At 47.3% G+C, this 21054-nt stretch overlaps 1 protein-coding gene across 1 annotated transcript in view; it reads left to right on the top strand.

Moving 5' to 3' along the window:
• Positions 1–21054, top strand: part of ACO2 (aconitase 2) — a 46588-nt gene that overhangs the window by 8056 nt on the left and 17478 nt on the right. Inside the window, exons 2-4 of the mRNA XM_066256855.1 lie at positions 10191–10327; positions 14809–15067; positions 19575–19667. Coding sequence (XP_066112952.1) covers positions 10191–10327; positions 14809–15067; positions 19575–19667 — 489 coding nt within the window. The remainder of the gene's footprint in view (positions 1–10190; positions 10328–14808; positions 15068–19574; positions 19668–21054) is intronic.

Below are 21054 nucleotides of genomic sequence, written 5' to 3'. Positions count from 1 at the left end.
AGAGGTGCTAGGCATAGCCTACCAAGGGTGGGAGAAAGTTAGAAGCATGGTGGTATGGGAAGATGCTTTTTCTTAAGAGGGTGTTGACTGGCATGCATTCCTGTGTTGTAGCACTTACCTGAGGCTTCCCTGCTAGGAAGAGCTGGGCAGGTAGTTGTTCCCTAAAGGGTCATGATCAGAGGAACCAGGGTCTTTTTTTTTTTTAGTGAGAGAGAGAGAGAGACAGACAGACAGGAAGGGAGAGAGATGAGAAGCATTAATTTTTTTGTTGTGGCTATTTAAGTTGTTCATTGATTGCTTTCTCATATGTGCCTTGACCAGGGTGCTCCAGCAGAGTGAATGACCCCTTGCTCAGGCCAGTGACCTTGGGCTCAAGCCAGTGAGCTTTGTGCTCAAGCCAGCGACCATGGGGTCACGCCTATGATCCTGCACTCAAGCCAGCAACCCTGCACTCAATCAAGTTGGTGAGCTGGTGCTCAAGCTGGCAACCTCAAGGTTTCAAACCTGGATCCTCTATGTCCCAGGCCAACACTCTGTTCACTGTGCCACCGGCTGGTCAGGCCCTCACCCAACATCTTGAAGTCATATTTCTGCCTCATAAAGTAGTGCATTCTCCACCACTGAACAGCGCCTGCGTAGATTGGATGATTTCATGTTAGGCATTCAAGGACAGAAAGAGTGGGTAAATGGGACCATTCTGAGGTGGCCTGTTCTGAGGCTTCTGGTGTTTAGTGGTTGGGAAAGGAGTAGAAGGCATAGTGGGAAAGAGCAGCCTGTAGTTCTTTCCCTAGTATACAGGCAAGCAGTGGATTAGTGGCAGCATCTCATTCTCCTAGGAGTACTGAGTAACAGCAGCTTACCTTTAATTAATGGATGCCTTCCAGGAACCCAGCTATCAAGCTCTATACTTTTCATTTTTTTTTCCCTTAAAGAATGCAATATATTCATAAAAGCTCTCTTTCCTTCTCTGTATTTCCAAGCAATACATTCTTTCTACTCTTCACAAAATCTCTGCTCTTTGTCCCCATTTTTCAGAAGAGGAAACTGAGGCTCAGTAAGGTGAAGAAACTGAGGGAGCTGAGATTCTAAGCCAAATCCATTCAGCTCTAGAATGGATGCCCTTTCTGTGACTTGGCACTGGGGTTGGAGTGTTTCTACAGTGGCATTGGACAGGTCAGAATGTTGCTGGTGGCTTGTCTTTCATGCTGAAGCAACTGCTTCAAGAGACCAGGCCTCCTTCAGGATCCCAGCTTGCTTGGACAACTCACTGGCTCTGAGTGCTAGTGCTCACTGACATGTTTCCTGAGACAGTGCTGGCATATGCCATGCTTGACAGGATGGACAGAAGGTCAGACTGGCCCAGTCAAGCTGGCCTCCTGCCTAAGAAGGTGTCAGCCCTTTTGGTTTGGACTGTTCTCTGAATACCAGTGGTCCCTATAGAAGATGCTGTCTTTTGGGAAGAGAGAATAGCATATCTGACCTTGGCCATCTAGGGAGGCTAGAGTCCTGAGTGGGTGTGTGCATGACATACTGTGAAATGGATCACTTTCCTGTGTGCTTTGGCTCTGAGCAGGCACTGATGGCTCAGCACAGCCTCTGCCAGAAGCACTCACAACTTGAATTTGAAAGCATGGTGAAGACACTTGCATTCAGATCACTGCTCTGTTGTGTCTGTAACCTTCATCTGTTCTTCACCGGGTTTTTGTTTGTTTGTTTTTTTAAGATTTTATTCATTTTAGAGAGGAGAGGAGAGAGAGAGAGAAACAGAGAGAGAAGGGGGAGGAGCAGGAAGCATCAACTCCCACATGTACCTTGACCAGGCAAGCCCAGGGTTTCGAATCGGTGACTTCAGTGTTCCAGGTCAACGCTTTATCCACTGTGCCGTCACAGGTCAGACTGGGTATTTCTTGAACAATTGCTGTATGTCAGACATTGTCCTAGACTCTGAGTATTCAGAGGTGATCAGAATGGAGACAACTTTTCTGCCTTTTTGGAACTTCCATTTTAGTGAGATTTCCTTTCTCATCTGTTTGAGTTACCATTTTCTCTTCTAAACAAGGAACACATGACCCACTTGGCACAGTTGTTGGAAGGGTGACATAAGGTAATCTGTGTGATCTTGCCAGGCACAGGTTTGCTTGCTCACTCTTTTTTCTTTTCTTTTCTTTTTTCTTTTCTCCGTTCTCTCTTTCTTTCTTTCCCTCTCTCCCTCCCTCCCTTCCTTCCTTCCTTCCTTCCTTCCTTCCTTCCTTCCTTCCTTCCTTCCTTCTTTCCTTCCTTCCTTTCCCCCCCCCCTTTCCTCCCTCCCTCTCTTTCTTTCCTTCCTGAGGTGAGGTAACCTTTAAGATCTTGCCAGACACAGGTTTCCTTTCCTTTTCCTTTTTCTTTTCCTTTTCCTTTTCCTTTCATTCATTCATTCATTCATTCATTCATTTTCATTTTATTTCTGGTCTGGGTCTCTGAAGTAGTCTTCTTTGGGTATGTTTTTCCCTTCAGAGTTTGTTAGAGAACAAATCTGGAGATTTGTAACCCATCCTGCAAGGGAAGGGGCACTACCAGACCAGGGAGCCAGACTCTACCAGAAGTACTCTGATAGGCCCCATGGAGATTGAGCCTGCTGAGCAGAAGACACTGTCTGGAACACAGTGAGAAGGGCAGCTAACTCCTATTTACTCCAAAACAGATCTGATGGCATCTGGTTACTGGTCACCCTGATGGGAGACTCCCACCCAAGTGTAAAATTAGGGAGTTGTTTTAAAGCAGAGGAAGCACTATGAGAAAACATGATTCTAGTTTTCAATGATTTTGTGTGTGTGTGTGTGAGAGAGACAGATGGGAGAGAGATGAGAGGCATCAGTTAGTAGTTGCATCACTTTATTTATTCATTGATTGCTTCTCATGTACCTTGATGAGGGGGAGTGGGCTCTAGCCAAGCCACTGACCCCTTGCTCTAGCCAGCGACCTTGAGCTGAAGCCAGTGACCTTGGGCTCAAGCCAGAGACCATGGGGTCATGTCTATTATTCCATGCTCAAGCCTGCAATCCCACGCTCAAGCCAGTGACCTCGGGATTTTGAACCTGGAACCTCAGCTTTCCAGGTCAATGCTCTATCCAGTGCGCCACCACCTGGTCAAGCAAAAAACGTTTTTAAAACTTATTTATTGATTTTAGAGTATGAGAGAGGAAGGGAGAGAGAGAAGCATTGATTTATTGCTCCACTTAGTTGTGTATTCATTAGTGGCTTTTTCTTCCCATTGATTTGAGAGAGAGAGGCAAGGGAGTGAAGAGAAGCATCAATTCACGTTCCACTTAGTTGTTCCGTATAGTTGTGCACTCTTTGGTTGCTTTTCATATGTGCACCCTGACCAGGTATCAAACCTGCAACCTTGGCATATTGAGACAATGCTCACACCAATTGATCTACCCAGCCAGGGCTTTTTTCTTTTTTTTTAATTGAGAGAGAGAGAGAGAAACATCTATTTGTTGTTGCACTTATTTATACATTCATTGGTTGAGTCTTGTATGTGCCCTGACCGGGGATCAAAACTGGCAATTTTGGTATATTGGGACTACACTCCAGCCATCTGGCTACCTGGCAAGGGCAGTGGTCGGCAAACCGCGGCTCGCGAGCCACATGCAACTCTTTGGCCCCTTGAGTGTGGCTCTTCCACAAAATACCACGTGCGGGTGCTACTTCGGTAAGGAATGTACCTACCTATATAGTTTAAGTTTAAAAAATTTGGCTCTCTAGCCTGACCAGGCGGTGGCGCAGTGGATAGAGCGTCGGACTGGGATGCGGAGGACCCAGGTTTGAGACCTTGAGGTCGCCAGCTTGAGTGTGGGCTCATCTGGTTTGAGCAAAGCTCACCAGCTTGGACCCAAGGTTGTTGTCTCGAGCAAGGGGTTACTCAGTCTGCTGTAGCCCCACAGTCAAGGCACATATGAGAAAGCAATCAATGAACAACTAAGGTGTTGCAATGAAAAACTAATGATTGATGCTTCTCATCCCTCTTTGTTCCTGTGTCTGTCCCTCTCTCTGAGTCTCTCTCTGTCTCTGTAAAAAAAAATTGGTTCTCAAAAGAAATTTCAATCGATATTTGGCTCTGTTGACTGATGAGTTTGCCGACCACTGGTCTAGGGCAATGTATGTTGTTATTAGGTTTTAGTAGCTATTGCTAGTTCCCACTGAGGAAATGTGACTAGTATTCTCTAATCCTCAAATTCAAGATTACTCTTTCCTTCAAGTCATTGCTCATACTTTGTTGTAAATATGTAGAATTTTGCCACTTTTGTGTAATAGGGAATACATATTCATGCACTTTAGAAAACTGACTTCAATCATCTGAAGTAGACCACAGATTGTACAAAATAGCATGGGTTATGCTTAGGAATAGATTTATATTTCTTTAAAAAAATTTATTCTAAAATTTATGTATGTAAAGTATTCAAGGTACAAAATTACATAAATATGAAAAGTTAAAAATTCTCCGTAATTTCGTCCTCCAGAGATAGCCACTGTTAACAGTTTGGCATCTGTTTCATTTTTGTTTGCTTTGATTTCTTTTTTAGTCAGTATTCAGTATTATTTATATTTCTTTCAGGCATACAGCATGGAAGATAGATTCATTTGATTTAATTCATGCATGTCCACATCAGTACTTGGAATTGTCGGGAGATACTTGGTCCAGTGTTTGAGCTTTAGAGCCAGGCTTCATTTGAATGCCGTCATTATTCCCTATCTGTGAGACCTTGGACGGGTCATTACCCCTCTCAGCCCTCAGTTTCCTCATCTGTTAAGTGGGGCTCATATACAATAAGGCTCTTTATCCATGTAAAATGTCATTGTCTTTGCTTAGGAACCTGTTCAGTGCAGGTACATTGGGTACTGTGGTGTCAGGGATTGCACAGAAGGGTAGATTGATACATTGTGGAACCAATGTTTGGAGTCACTGAGTATTAAATACCACTGGGTACCTGCCACCCAGCCAGGGAGTCTGGTGGAGGAGTGGTGGTGGTAGGTATCCCTGGATGGGTCTCAGGGAGTTATGCAAGTGTGTGTTTTATGTATTTTCTAAATTTCCACCATGACATATGTCCTACTTTTTAAAATGGGAGGAAAACCTTCAGTAAATGCTATGAAAAACAACAACAAAAACATGCTTGTGGCATTTTACATAATAATTGCCATTCTTTGGGGCCTGTTCATGTCATTTTTTTTTTGTCTTTTTTTTTTTTTTTTTTTTGTATTTTTCTGAAGTTGGAAACGGGGAGGCAGTCAGGCAGACTCCTGCATGCGCCCCACCGGGATCCACATGGCATGCCCACCAGGGGGCCATGCTCTGCCCATTCTAGCGCCTGAGGCAGAGGCCATAGAGCCATCCTCAGCGCCCGGGCCAACTTTGCTCCAGTGGAGCCTTAGCTGCCGGAGGGGAAGAGAGAGACAGAGAGGAAGGAGAGGGGGAGGGGTGGAGAAGCAGATGGGCGCTTCTCCTGTGTGCCCTAGCTGGGAATTGAACCCGGAACTCCTGCATGCCAGGCCGACGCTCTACCACTGAGCCAACCGGCCAGGGCCTGTTCATGTCATTTCATACTTCATGTATTATTCTCTTTTATAAATGAGGAAATGGGTTCAAAGGTGAAACCTGCAAGAGGGCACATAACTAGTAAATGGTAGAGCTGGACTTTGGAGTTAGATCTAAATTCTCTTCTCTGTGCTGTGTTGCCTCTTATAAACCACATGTTATAATTCACTTTTTGGGATGGTGAACCACACCCTCCCTGGCCCAGCCAGGTTTCCGGCTGACTTTCTTTTTGTTTCCTGCTTTGCCCTTTACCTCTCACCTTTTCAGTGATTTGTAACTCCTGCCCACTTCACTTGATGATCTGTGTCTTTCTTGTTACATACTGCCTGTCCTCCCTGAGTGCTTTCACACTCCTGTATATCCTCCGCTGCCCTGCTCAATGAAGCCATGCCAGGGTATCCCAGAGTTCATTGCTTCCTCTGCTGTACTTCTGCCTTTTCTGTGTGCTTCCTTCCTTGAATAAGTCAAAGCATTGCATTTACAGTATGTGCTGATCTTGGCCAGACTAAGGTATATGAGTGTAGGGACTGTCTTTTTATTTTCCCATTGATTTGAGAGGAAGGGAGAGAGAGGGAGGAAAGAGATGAGACTCATCAACTCTTGGTTGCTTCACTTTAGTTGCTCATTGATTGCTTCTCATATGTGCCCTGACTCCCGGGGGGCATGGCTCAAGCTGAGCCTGTGATCCCATGCTCAAGCTGGAGACACCATGCTGGAACTGGCAAACCTGTGCTCAAGCCAGTGACCTTGGGGTTTCAAGTCAGAGACCTCAGCATCCTGGGTCAACTCTATCCACTGTGCCACCACCATTCAGGCCAAATACTTTACATTTTAATAGGTAGTGCCTAATTATTTTTCAAAAATGTTGAATCAGTTTACACTCTAACCAAAAGCATCTGAGACTGGTAAAGTATTAATTTGTCTTGTTAGCAGTTTGCTCTCACAAGGTTAACTGAACCTGCTCTGTGTTTAATCCTGCTCAATAAGAGAGAACTGTTCGGTAAAGGAGAAGTAAACATTCACTAGTTTCACTGACTGATGTTGTTGTAGCACCTCCCGTGTGTCAGACCTGGTGCTCAGGCCTAGGGGATTTTCTTAAAAATAAACAGACACGGCCTGACCTGTGGTGGCACAGTGGATAAAGTGTCAACCTGGAATGCTGAGGTCGCCGGTTCAAAACTGTAGGCTTGCCCAATCAAGGCACATATGGGAATTGATGCTTCCTGCTCCTCCCCTTCCCCTTTCTCTCTTTCTCTCTTTCTCTCTCTTCTCTCTAAAATGAATAAATTTAAAAAAATTAAAAAATAAAATAAACAGACTCATTTCCTTCCCCAGTGGAGCTTGTGAAATACTGCAGAGAGCTCTTACAAATGAATGTCAAAAAGTAATATGTGGGGCCTAACCAGGCAGTGGTGCAGTGGATAGAGCACCGGACGGGGATGCAGAGGACCCAGGTTCGAAACCCTGAGGTTTCTGGCTTGAGTGCAGGTTCATCTGGCTTGTGCGAGGGTTTACCAGCTTGAGCACGAAGTCTCTGGCTTGAGCGTGGGATTGTAGACATGACCCTATGGTCGCTGGCTTTGAAGCCCAAGGTCGCTGGCTTGAGCAAGGGGTAACTCACTCTGCTATAGCCTCCTGGTCAAGGCACATATGAGAAAGCAATCAATGAACAACTAAGAAGCCACAACAAAGTACTGATGCTTCTCATCTCTCTGTCTGTCTGTGATTCCCTTCCTGTCTGTCTCTCTTTCAAAAAAAAAAAAGAAGTAATACGTGAGAATATACTATAATGGACTCTGATTGGGCTGGGAGTTTAAGTATGACTCTCTGAGAAAGTGAAATTAGTTTGGAACTTGAAGGATCAATGAGAATTACAACAAAGGGCAGATTGGGAAGGGAGTGGATAGTTAATTTACAAAAAAGAAAGTGATAGGTCTGTATATAAACATTGGAAAGATGTTTAAGATATGTTGATAAATGAAAAGCCAGTTGCAGAACAGCTTGTCTAATGTCTCATTTGTGTGAAAAACCGAGGGGCCTGCGAAACTGCCAAGTACACTTTATATAACCTCTCCAATCCTCATAATAGCTCTGTGTGGACATGAGTGTTGATCAAGGGGAAATTGTCAGGGATGACTCAGGTAGTAAATGGTGAATTACACTGAAACCTACGTCTCCCCACTAGGGTGGCCTATAGCAGGTTGTAGTTGCAACTACAGGGTGCCGTGTTCTATGCACAGGCTATTGAATTTGATGTGTCATTGGTGGATTCTTCACCCCTACCCAATGGGGCAGATAGTGAGAATTCCTTGGTGGATTTTGAGCAGGAGGGTGAGTGGAGCTAGAGCTGGCATTGGGAGGTCACTCATACTGTGGTGAGTAGGTGATTGGTGGTTAAGGGTGCTGTTCCTAGAGGTGTTGGCTTTCACCAGTGGGTGGCCTGAACAAGGAATGGCAACTCTGCACTTGTATTGGTTTAGATGCCGAAGTTGGCAGGGGTTGGATTGAAATGTCCAGGTGACACAAAGAAGGGAGCTTGGGACAGTAGCTTGAGCTTTGCCTTGTCCTTGCCTAGGGGTGTATTCCCGCTTAGACAAGGGAATGCCAGCTAGAAGGGAAGCAGCCGTGCCTTTCTCTCTGTCATTTCTTTGGGTACATTTATTCTTCCCTAGTCATGATAAACCCTGTGAAGTTTGTCATCCACAGTTTATTTTTTTTTAAGATTCTATTTATTGATTTTAGAGAATAGAGAGAAAGGCAGGGAGAGGAGTGGGAAGCATCAACTCGTAGTAGTTGTTTCTCATATGTGCCTTGACCAGGCAAGCCCAGGGTTTCTAACTGGCAGCCTCAGCATTCCAGGTCGATGCTTTATCCACTGTGCCACCACAGGCCAGGCAACATCCACAGTTTATTTTATTTTATTTTTTAATTTAATTTAATTTTTTTTTTACAGAGACAGAGTCAGGGAGAGGGATAGCTAGGGACAGACAGGAACGGAGAGAGATGAGAAGCATCAATCATCAGTTTTTAGTTGCGACACCTTAGTTGTTCATTGATTGCTTTCTCATATGTGCCTTGACTGTGGGGCTACAGCAGACCGAGTAACCCCTTACTCAAGCCAGTGACCCTGGGTCCAAGCTGGTGAGCTTTGCTCAAACCAGATGAGCCTACACTCAAGCTGGTGACCTCGGGGTCTCGAACTTGGGTCCTCCGCATCCCAGTCCGACGCTCTATCCACTGCGCCACCACCTAGTCAGGCCATAGTTTATTATAATAGACTCCATCATAGCAATCATTTATCTATTGCTGCATAACAGATTGTTGCCCCCAAACCTAGAGGCTTAAAACAACAAACATTTCTTGCTCAGTTTCTGTGGGCCAGGAATTTGGGAGCAGCTTGGCTGGGTGGTTCTGTTTAGGATCACTCAAGAAGTTGCAGCCTGGGCCCTGGCTGGCTGGCTTAGTGGTAGAGTGTCGGCCTGGCATGCAGGAGTCCCGGGTTCGATTCCCGGCCAGGGCACACAGGGGAAGCACCCATCTGCTTCTCCACCCCTCCCCCTCTTCTTCCTCTCTGTCTTTCTCTTCCCCTCCCGCAGCCAGGGCTCCATTGGAACAAAGTTTGCCCGGGCGCTGAGGATGGCTCTGTGGCCTCTGCCTCAGGCGCTAGAATGGCTCTGGTTGCAGCAGAGCAACGCCCCAGATGGGCAGAGCATCTCCCCCTGGTGGGCGTGCCAGGTGGATCCCGGTTGGGCGCATGCGGGAGTCTGTCTGACTGCCTCCCCGTTTCCAACTTCAGAAAAATACAAAAAAAAAAAGAAGTTGCAGCCTGGATATCAGCCAGGGCTGCGGTTACCTGAAGGTTTGGCTGGGGCTGGAGCACTCACAAGCAAGATGGTGTGTTCACATACCTGGCAACATGGTGTTGGCTATTGGCCTCAGTTTCTCAGTTTCTGGGTGGGCCTCTCCCAGGACTGCTTAAATGTCTTAACAACATGGATGCCATCTTTCCCCAGTGCAATCAAAGAATAACAGAGCCAGGTAGAAGCTTTCCTAAAGGGATGAGAAAATATCCAAAGCTTATGCATTGGGTTTTCCTCATTCTTCTGTCTACTCAGTGGAAGAATTATTTATTGAATCTCCAGTATGTGCTAGGTAGTCCAGGTACAGAGATAAATATGACAAGTAAAGCTTGATACCAATGCTTGAGAGCAGGTAGAGTAGCAGCTGTGACATGGGTAGTGCTTCACAATTTCCTGTCCATTCTCCTCTGACCTTCCCAGTAACCCTGTGATCACCAGAGCTGGTTACATCCCCATTCCTATCTCCTCTGGTGCTCAAATGATGGAGGATTTTCTGAAGTTGATAGAACTTGACTTTGACCCAGCAATCTGACTACAGAACCCTTGCCCTTTCTCCCTCCACAGCTGTGTTCCTTGTGAGTGCTGTATCATCTGTATCATCCCTGTGCCTCAGAGGGGGAAACTGAGGCTGCAGCCACTGCACAGCTCTTGACATTGTCATTTCTCAGTGTTTCCACTGCACTGGTCCCCTCAGGGGTGGACCACCCCAAGTCCTCCTTTGACAGTTGCTGTTGTCTTTCTTCTTGCAGAAAGCCTTGGGTGTGCGGCAGTACCATGTGGCCTCAGTCCTGTGCCAACGGGCCAAGGTGGCCATGAGCCACTTTGAGCCTGATGATTACATCCACTATGACCTGCTAGAGAAGAACATTAACATTGTTCGCAAACGGTAAGGCTGCCAGTGGAGCTGTGGAGACAGCCAGAAGTGCTTCCTGCCCCTTTCGGGCAGCATAGGAGGTGCCTGATTGAGGAGGGTTGATGATAGTGGCAGGATCAAGGCACTCTGGGTACAAAGGTCTTTTTTGAGGAATGGCATTTCAGATTGGTGATGGACCTTCTGCCCTCTCTGCCAAGGAAAATCTGTTATCAGGAAGCCTGGTGATATTGGCCATAGGGAACATCTCAGAGACTCTTTAGTGCTGTGGCCTGACTCGCTCAGACACCCTTTCCAGGTCAGGCTCTGACCCTAGGCCAGCCCTCTGGATCCACCTGGCCTAATTACTGGAGAAATACCTGAATTTCCTCTTCTGTGAGTCAGCCCAGAGGACAGCTTGGGTGGGATCTCGAGCATCTCTTTTTTTGGGGGGGGGGTCTCCCTTTCCTCATTTGGTAAAATGGCAGCTGTCTTTACACTGCTGTCCGTTGTCCAGGTCCTGGGTGAGAGGTTGGCTCCACCATGGGAGGATTGGGGTGGTGGGATATAGCAGTCAGCACTGTTCCTGGAACTTGAACGACTCCCCACCTGATGACAGTGACCTGGAAAGAAGTGAGAACATGAATATACCCATTTTACAGCCAAGGAACTAGCTCAGGTAGAGAAGCAACTTGCCTGAGGCCACATAGGGAGCAAGTGGTGGGACCTTGTCTCCAATGTCCTTATTCAATGCTGTAACCACACTTTGTCTCTTGACTGGTATCCTTACTTTAGTCCTAAGGGTAGGGACTATGTTAGTCTTCATCTAATTGTAGTAAGGACCTATCTAATGTTCAGCAAAGGTGGCCGTGCTAATAAGAGCTATCTAAGTATCCAGTTTGATCTAGGCACATCACGTACATGATTTCTATTCTTTTCAACAGCCTCTGTAGGTTATTGTTACAGTCCCTTCCTCATTTAGCAGGAAAGAAAATCAAATATCATTAGGGAAATATCCTGGATGCCTGTCTGGCTCCAGTGCCTCTCAGTGTCACTTCCAGTATTCTTGTTGATTTTATCTAGGCTGCATGTTAGAGTTACCTGGGAAGCTTTTAAAACTACCAACACTGGGCTCCCAGCGATTCTGAGTCCGGTTGTAAAGGCCTTACTCCTGAAAGTGTGGTCCATGGTCAGCAGCATTGGCATCCCCTGGGGGGTAGTCAGTGATGCAAACCTCAGGCCCCATCCCAGACCCACTAAGTCAGACCTGTTTCACAGCGTCTCCAGGTGTCTTGAGTGCCCATCAAACTGTGAGGAGTGCTGGTCAATTTCCCAGCTGGTTCTAACGTGTAGTCAGGGTTGCAAACAGCTGTCCTCATCGCGACCTTGTACAAATATTTTTTCCCCCAGGGAACAATATTTTATTTATTCTTGGAACACTCAGACCATAGCTCAGTGGAAAAATGATGGATTTTTCTTTAGTCTGCAGAACATTTCCACCTTGCTGTTCATCATGCTTGGAAGGAGAGGTAACACAGAAGTTTGCTCTGTGATAAAAGTGACAAAAAGTATTATTCACCTTTTAGTCTTTGCTTTAAAAACTTAACCAGCCTGGCCTGTGGTGGCACAGTGGATAGAGCCATCGACCTATAACACTGAGGCTGCTGGTTCGAAGCCCTGGGCTTGCCTGGTCAAGGCTCATAAGACAAGCAACCAATGAATGGCTAGAGTGAAGCAACTATTTCTCATCCTCCCCACCATCTATAAAATCAATAAATAAAATCTTAAAAAAAAAAAACTTAACCAAAAAACTGCCCTTTAAGGCACTGGTTTTTTTTTTAATTATATTACTAAAATTAACCAGAAAATGTTTTTCCTCCTTTGCCTATTTATTCCAACCCTGCATTAACCTAGAAAAGCCCATTAACTTTTGGCATTTTCCAGATTAGTACAGATAAGGGATATTCCAGTTTTCATTGTTGCCATAGAGCAGGGGTTCTTACTGGGGGTGGGGGTAGGGTGGATTTTATCTAGTGGGTAGAGGCCAAGAATACTACTGACATCCTACAACGCAGAAGACAGACTCATGACAAAGAATCATCTGGCCCGAACTGTCAGTGATGCCACAGTTGAGAAACCCGTAGGTTGAAAAAGAAGGGAGAAGTGAGGCTATTCTAAAAAGATGTAACTGAATTAAAGTATATTTAAGAATGTTTTGGAAATCCAGCGGACTTGCAGGGGGACTCTTTCTCCACCCTGTGTCCATGACAGAAGGTGTCCCGTTCTGTTTCTGGGAACTGGCTCTGTCATTTAGTGAAGCAGAGGGACAGAGGGATGTAGAGGACGTTTATGTCCTCAGTTAATCCTCAAGGAAATAAGATGATGATCTTGTCCTTAGGCTTCTCTCATTGTCAGGTTTTTTTATACAACTTCAGGCATTTGCTGGCAGGGTCTTTAGTCATAAAGTCCATGTGCTCTTTTTTATCTCCCCTGGAGTCCAGAAAGAGGGGCTGTGCTCGGTGCAGTGAGTCATTGCAGGTACCCAGCCTTTGAGCTGCTGCCACAAGACAAAGCAGGCTGGACCTCAGGCCAGTGCTGTCTTAATCCTAGGTTCACATGACAGCAGAATAGTAGAGGTTCTCAGAATTGCCCTTGCTCTGCTGTTGCCCACAGAGCCAGTGCCTTAGGGAACTCTTGTTCTCCAGGGATTAGGTAAACTTGGGAGTAGGGGGCTAGAACCCAAGCTAGCAAAAGAGGGGTTCTCTGCTTTCCCAGAGAGTCACACTGGTGATAACAGTAATGATAGTGAGTGACTGCGAGCCGGCCCGTGGTTTCCAAGTGACGTTGAGAGATGGTACAGGGGAGCCAGCTGCTTGGCTCCTTGCATTCTGCCTCTGGCACTTGCTAGCTCTGTGACCTGGGCAGGTTACTCACCTGTGCTTCGGCTTCCCCGTCAGTACTGTGAGGATAAATGAGATGTGCAGTGCTGAGCTAACAGTAAGTGCTGTGATAAGGGCAGCCTGTAGGGACAGAAAACAGACCTGTGGTTGCCTGGGGGGATGAGGAAAGGGGAAGGGCATGAGGAAATGTTGGATGTGATGGATGTGTTCATATGATTTCATATGTGTATGCATATGTAGGTTTCACAGTTGTATGCATATGTCAAAACATCAAATTGTATACTTTAAAGATGTGCAGTTTATTGCACTCAAATTATACCTCAGTAAAGCTGTTTTTTGTAAATGCTATCTGTTATCTCATTCCATTTGAAGCCCTGGACTTTAGAGATGGGTTGGTGAACTCCCTGTGGAGGGCATTAATGATCTGGTTACACAGTGCATTTAATACCAGGGACAGGTCTAGACCCAGAGCATCTGACTCCTTCTGTGATACTTTTTTTTTCTTGACTTATTGGGTATAAGTGGAATTATGCCCCTTCCTAGGAGGCTTCAGGTTTGGCATGAGCTGTGTGAGTGGTGGGAGGCTAAGCGTGACGTCCAGCCATGCTGCTGCGGCAGAGAGGGAGTGGCCCTGTGCTGCGTGGGCAGCCGGATTGCATGGGCGGCAGCAGGGAATCATCAGGGTGCCTCAAAGTAGGTGTTGAGAGTTGACTAGCACTGACCTCAGTCTACATGGGGGGACCCGGGGGAAAAGGAGGCAGTTGAGTCCTGCAGGGGGTATACTTCCCCGTGGGTCAGACGTGAACTGCCACTTTGGCTCTGAAGAGGAAGTGAAGGGTGAGACCTACAGGGAAATGGGGTCTGGAATGAAAGGGACCAGTGAGAGGCTAGAGGCGGTGGTAAGAGTTTCTGTTCTTGAGAGCTGATAGCCACACCTATCTTAATGAGGGGAGAGTAAGTGTGGGTAATGGGCACGGCTTTAGCATGGTAACGTCAGGAGGCCTCCAGCACCTGGGGTAGAGAATGTGGATAGAGAGTGGGGCAGGTTAGGTGAGGGGGTGCTGGTTGAGATCCTATCTTTGTGGGGCAGGTTAGGTGAGGGGGTGCTGGTTGAGATCCTGTCTTTGTGGGGCTTGACAGCACAAGGGAGTTGTTCATGGACAGAGAGAAGTACAGTATTCAAGGCGAGACTGGTTGCAAACTTGAGCTATTAACAGCATTCTGCTCACTCCATTCCTCATTTGTTGTTTTATGAAATGCTGAGGATACAGTGAGGATTAAATGATGTGTAATACATGTAAGAGATGCTCATCAGATAATAGTGATTAATTTGCTGAAAAAACAAATATGCTTTTGCTTTTAAAAAATCCCAGCCACCTTTTGTGATATGTCATTCACTTATTCATTAAGTAACTTTGGAGTACCTTGTAAGTGCCAGGTGCTATGCCATGTGCTAGAGATGCCACAGTGAGCAGGACCGCTCTGTCTCAACCCTCATGGAGTGGAGGGTCCCCTCCTTGCCCTCTGTTAGAGTGGCCATGTACACAGAGGGGAGATGCTGTGGGTGGCCAGGGAATTATGCAGATGGTACCAGGCACTCTATCCCATTTCCCCCAGATTGAACCGGCCTCTGACCCTCTCTGAGAAGATTGTGTATGGACACCTGGATGACCCAGCCAATCAGGAGATCGAGCGGGGCAAGACGTACCTGCGGCTACGGCCTGATCGTGTGGCCATGCAGGATGCCACTGCCCAGATGGCTATGCTGCAGTTCATCAGCAGTGGGCTGCCCAAGGTGGCTGTGCCATCCACCATCCATTGTGACCACCTGATTGAGGCCCAGCTCGGGGGTGAGAAAGACCTGCGTCGGGCCAAGGTGAGTTGAAGGCGGTGTTTGGGGGACAGTGGGTGTGACACAGGTTGAGACCAAAGTCCTCAAACTGGACATGGCCTTCAGATTCTAGTGGGCTTTTTCTTTGGATTAGTCTTCTTTTAAAAATTTATTTTCTTGCCCTGGCCGGTTGGCTCAGCGGTAGAGCGTCGGCCTAGCGTGCGGAGGACCCGGGTTCGATTCCCGGCCAGGGCACACAGGAGAAGCGCCCATTTGCTTCTCCACCCCTCCGCTGCGCTTTCCTCTCTGTCTCTCTCTTCCCCTCCCGCAGCCAAGGCTCCATTGGAGCAAAGATGGCCCGGGCGCTGGGGATGGCTCTGTGGCCTCTGCCCCAGGCGCTAGAGTGGCTCTAGTCGCAACATGGCGACGCCCAGGATGGGCAGAGCATTGCCCCCTGGTGGGCAGAGCGGCGCCCCTGGTGGGCGTGCCGGGTAGATCCCGGTCGGGCGCATGCGGGAGTCTGTCTGACTGTCTCTCCCTGTTTCCAGCTTCAGAAAAATGAAAAAAAAACAAAACAAAACAACAACAACAAAAAAATATTTTCTTGGCCCAGGCCGGTTGGCACAGTGGTAGAGCGTTGGCCTGGCGTGCGGGAGTCCGGGTTCGATTCCTGGCCAGGGCACACAAGAAAAAGCGCCCATCTGCTTCTCCACCCCTCCCCCTGTCCTTCCTCTCTGTCTCTCTCTTCCTCTCCCACAGCCAAGGCTCCATTGGAGCAAAGTTTGCCCGGGCGCTGAGGATGGCTCTATGGCCTCTGCCTCAGGTGCTAGAATGGCTCTGATTGCGGCAGAGCGACGCCCCAGATGGGCAGAGCATCTCCCCCTGGTGGGCATGCCGGGTGGCCCGGTTGGGCGCATGCGGGAGTCTGTCTGACTGCCTCCCCGTTTCCAACCTCAGAAAAATACCAAAAAAAAAAAAAAATTATTTTCTTACCCTGGCTGGGTAGCATGGTTGGTAGAGCATCATCCTGATATACCAAGGTTGCAGGTTCAATTCCCAAACAGGGCACATACAGGAACAGAGTAATGTTTTTGCCTGTCTGTCTCTAAAATTAATAAAAAAAATTTTTTTTTAAGATTTTTTTTTTTTTTTACAGAGGCAGAGATAGGGACAGACAGACAGGAACGGAGAGAGATGAGAAGCATCAATCATCAGTTTCTCGTTGCGCGTTGCGACTTCTTAGTTGTTCATTGATTGCTTTCTCACATGTGCCTTGACTGTGGGCCTTCAGCAGACCGAGTAACCCCCTGCTGGAGCCAGCGACCTTGGGTCCAAGCTGGTGAGCTCTTTGCTCAAGCCAGATGAGCCCACGCTCAAGCTGGCAACCTCGGGGTCTCGAACCTGGGTCCTTCTGCATCCCAGTCCGACGCTCTATCCACTGTGCCACCACCTGGTCAGGCTAAAATTAATAAAATTTTTAAATCGTATTTTCCCCTAATTCTTAAAATATTTTTTGTTCCTTGTAAAGATGTTAAAAAATACAGTGAAAATCTAAAAATAAAATCATCCTTAAATTTACTGCATTAAGGTATTTTCTTCTGGTTTTGTTTCTGTTACATTAGAAAAATGATGCAGACATCAGGTTCTGGTAAATGCTGCCAGTTGCTCTGGAGTGGGTAGTTTAAATTTACTGTTCTGCCAGCATCATGTGTGCACTCACTCACATTCTTGTCTGACTCCCAAAGACCCATCAGGGAGTTAGGCTGATATCTATAATACAAATTAAAAGAAATTTTTTTTATTGATTGATTTTAGAGAGAGAGAGGAGGGGGGGGAAGAAAGAGAAATATTGGCTTATTGTTCCACTTATTTATGCATCCATTGGTTAATCTTATTTGTGCCCTGACTGGGATCAAACCCACAACCTTGGCGTGTTGGGACAACACTCCAACCAACTGAGCTACCCGGCCAGGGCTATAATGTAAATTTGAGGCAGCCAAGGCACCATGCAGTGGTCCTACAACTGGATGGGGGCGGGGCATGGTTAGGGCCAGATGCAGCCTGGATCCCACTTGAGTGCTCTATTTTATTGATTGTCCTCCTTTAGAGGCTTTTTTCTTTTGCTGAACAAGATACAAGGGACTGTATGCCATGCTGAATTCCCCTCACCCTTCCTGTGAACCACATCCCTGCCCCTTCCCCCAGGCTGTGCTTGTGGTACCTTAGTGTGTGCTTACTCTTGGCAACAGCAGGTCCCTTCCATCCCCTGCAGTGGAGGTGGTCACCCCTTGTGGGAGGCTGTTGGCAGAAGCTGAATGCTGGCAGGGCCTCGGTCCAGCTGGACACAGCAAGGCATGCAGTTGAAAGTGCTCCAGCTCCCAGGGTCAGTATAGCTCTGAGAGCCCCTCAGGCCCATGGGAAATGCTCAGGGCAGTTTTCCCATTCTCACCCTTTCTCTCCACCCTGGCCCTCTGGTTCGTGTCCTGGTTGCACAGTGGCTTTTTCTCCACTTATCTGAAAGAGCCATCCTGCTGGCCAGTGGTTTCCATGTTAGCAACAGTGGTAATGGTCATGTGACAGGGGCTCCTGTGGTGCCCAAATCTTGGCATGGCCAGGAGCTGAGGCCTTGTCACCCCTCTGGGTGACTCAGACTTCATTCCCCCATTTATTTAACAAATGTTTGTTGAACATTAATTATATGCCAGGCACTGTGCAGTATGCTAGGGATTCAGTGTGAATAAGACAGGCCTTGCCATCATGGATCTTAGATTCTAGGAGGGAGACAGAGCTAGACAGTCACACAAATAAATAGGCGGTTGCCAGTGTGTGTATGTTATGAAGGGAAAGTGCAGGACTCAGAATAAGAAAGGTGTCTGATTTGTACTTTGGGGTGGAAAGGACAGCTCTTTGAGGTGTGACATGTATGCTAAGACCTGCCTGAGCAGACAAGTTGATGTTAACTGGAGGAAGAACATTCTAGAGAATAATGTGTGTAAAGGCCCCAAGGCAGGAAGCAACTCAGTGCATCCGTGGGATTGAAAAGGGGAGCTCTGTCTGTGGAAGAGTGGAGGGGATGGGGGGGTAGGGCAGGCATAGGGTCTTGTTTGAGGGTCATGGGCACCATTCTAGGAGTCATTGAAGGGTTTGAGTAGGAAGAGATATGGTCAGATTTACATGGTTGGGACCCTGAGAGGTAGTGACCTGTCCAGAGTCACACAAGTAGCCAGAGGGATCTAGGCTAAGTTCAGGTCAACACACTGCTGTACCCCTCGGGGGCCACCCCCTCTTGCACAGACATGCGTGCATATGTGCCCAGACACACGACCACCTGCCTCCTTCCCTTGGTACCAGCTTTATAAATGACTGATTTGTCAATGAAAAAGCCAGTGTATTACTAATTGGAAAGAGACTACTTTGGGGACTCAGGTTTCTTGTTTGCCACTTTTTCACTTGGCAGAACTAGATAGACCCTCAGAGGAGTGCCTGGTTGGTTTGGAGTTTAGATGAAGGGGATTACATGGTCTTGAGAGTGTTTTCTTGTGGGCCTAGGGGAGCTGATAGTGGGTCTCTCCTTGGCCTTGGAGCATAGCTCGTCTGTGACCAGAGGGTGGCAGGTCTCATTTCCTAGTTTCACCTTTGGGACCCTGCACAGTCTGCAGTAGTTCCATCCCTTTTGTCACTGGGGTCTCCCCTGTCCTGGAGCATGGTATGGCTTCCAGATGAACCTGGCCTCACGCCAGCATGCTGGGGAGCCTGCTATCCTCTGAGAAAGCTGCCTGTGATTACAGTCTGTGTACAGCCCACCCCGTTGCTTTGCTGGGATATGGAACCTGGTCTTTTGCCAGGCAGTCTTTCATTTGGGGCCCATTACCAAGTATTAAGCACCTGCGCCAGGCCAGATGCTGTCTAGGTGTTGCCATGCAATATGGGGAGGTGGTGTTATTTTATATCAGAATGTAGCTCTCAGTCCCTGGGGCTAAACAGGCCTGGTTTAAAACTCTGACTTCTCTGTTTAACTCTGGGATCTCCAGCAAGTTGTTTCCTCTTTGAGCCTGTTTTTGCATCTGTAAGATGGGCATGATGACAACACCTCTCTCCCTCATGGGGGTGGGTTGTGAGAATGTTTATAGCATGATGTCATCTCCGTAGCTGAGCATTTGGTAAATGTCAGTAGGGATTACAGATGAGGTACTGGAGGCTCAGTGGTGGAGGACTCAGTGCCAGAGGGTCTATTGGAGGTAGTATAGCCCAGATCCTTCTGCAAATAAAGAAACAGACCCAGGGCAGGGAAGGAACTTGTCCTGGACCCACTCCCTGATGAGAAGTCATAGAACTAGGGCTCTGTCTCTACTCCCAGTCCTGCCAGCTGAAACTGTGGGCCCACATCCAAAGCCCTTTGGATTTATTGTGAGAGCCTCCAGGAAGGGCCTGTCCTTATAGTGCCAGTATTTCAGTTACAAAGGGGGTGGGGTGGAGGGAGGAGGGCATGAGCAAGGGTCACCCGGACACAAACTGTGTTACTAATGCCCTGGTTATTGATTTGTCTCACTAGGACATAAACCAAGAAGTGTATAATTTCCTGGCAACTGCAGGTGCCAAGTATGGTGTGGGCTTCTGGCGGCCTGGCTCTGGAATCATTCACCAGGTAAAGCAGGGCTTGGCCTTTCTTTTGTGGGGGAGGGTGGCAGTCTGCCTTTAGGGAACCAGGGAGCACCTCCAGGCCTGCAGCAGCAGGGGCTCGGGGCTAAGGAGGGAGGAGGGGGAATTGGATGACAGCATTTTAGTCAGCCCTCAGGCTCCTCCTCCTTAATTTTTAAATTAATTTCCATTATGTCAAGTTATGCGTCCTCACTCTGCATGCAAGAAATTAAAATAGTCCTTCTGACTACCTTGATAACCAACATTTAAGTTTGACATGTTTCTTGCTACACCTTCTATAGTATTGTATTAAATTATTATTACTGATTTTAGGAAGAGAGGAAAGGAGAGGGAGGGAGGGAAAGGAAGAAATACCAATTTATTCCACTTATTTTTTGTTTTGCCTTTTTATTTTTATTTATTTTTTAATTAATTTATTTTTTACAGAGACAGAGAGTGAGTCAGAAAGAGGGCTAGACAGGGACAGACAGACAGGAATAGAGAGAGATGAGAAACATCAATCATTAGTTTTTCATTGCACGTTGCAACACCTTAGTTGTTCATTGATTGCTCTCTCATATGTGCCTTGACCGCGGGCCTTCAGCAGATTGAGCAACCCCTTGCTGGAGCAGTGACCTTGGGCCCAAGCTGGTGGAATTTTGCTCAAACCAGATGAGCCCGCGCTCAAGCTGGCGAAGCCGGGGTCTCGAACCTGGGTCCTCTACATCCCAGTCTGACGCTCTATCCACTGCGCCACTGCGTGGTCAGGCTGTTTTGCTTTTTTTCACAAGTGTTACTCCTGGTTGCATGGATAGCTAACACTGATGAGCACAGACTGTGTGCCAGGCACTAGACTTTAGCACTCTGTGGACAATAACTTCCTCAGGGCTCACCGAGACCCTGGGAGGTAGGAGGTTTTATTAGCCACACTTTACAGATGAGAAAACTGAGGCACGGAAGAGGAGTTGACCTACTTGCCCAGGGACACACTGGCTGATGTGGGGCCCAGGTCTGCATCCAGGCGTCTCGCCCTAGCATTATAGTATTGTATTATTGTCAGTGCTCCCCTCCACACTGCCGCTTGGTGGCCTCCCATCACACTCCTTGGGGTCTTCTTGCCCCTTCGTGGTATTCTGTAGGATAGGGATACCACAGGCCATGTGGCCATGTCGGCCAGGAGTTCTCTCAGGGTCTCTCCAGGTAGGAATTTTTTCTTGGTTGTTTGACAGTTGAGTCTCTGTAAGTGCAAATGTGTGTGTTTCTGGGGAGATAGTGCTTAGCTTTTCATCAAAGAACCACTGACCTGGTTTGTAGGGTGTGAACTGATTTGTGTATCCATTTGTCATCCATTGTATATGTGAAACCTGCCTCTTGGAACCTTTCCAAGGTGACCC

This window comes from Saccopteryx bilineata, chromosome 1 (assembly GCF_036850765.1).
Source record: "Saccopteryx bilineata isolate mSacBil1 chromosome 1, mSacBil1_pri_phased_curated, whole genome shotgun sequence".
NCBI lineage: Eukaryota > Metazoa > Chordata > Mammalia > Chiroptera > Emballonuridae > Saccopteryx > Saccopteryx bilineata.
The sequence above is the reverse complement of the archived record's forward strand: the minus strand, read 5'-3'. Positions and strand labels throughout refer to the sequence as shown.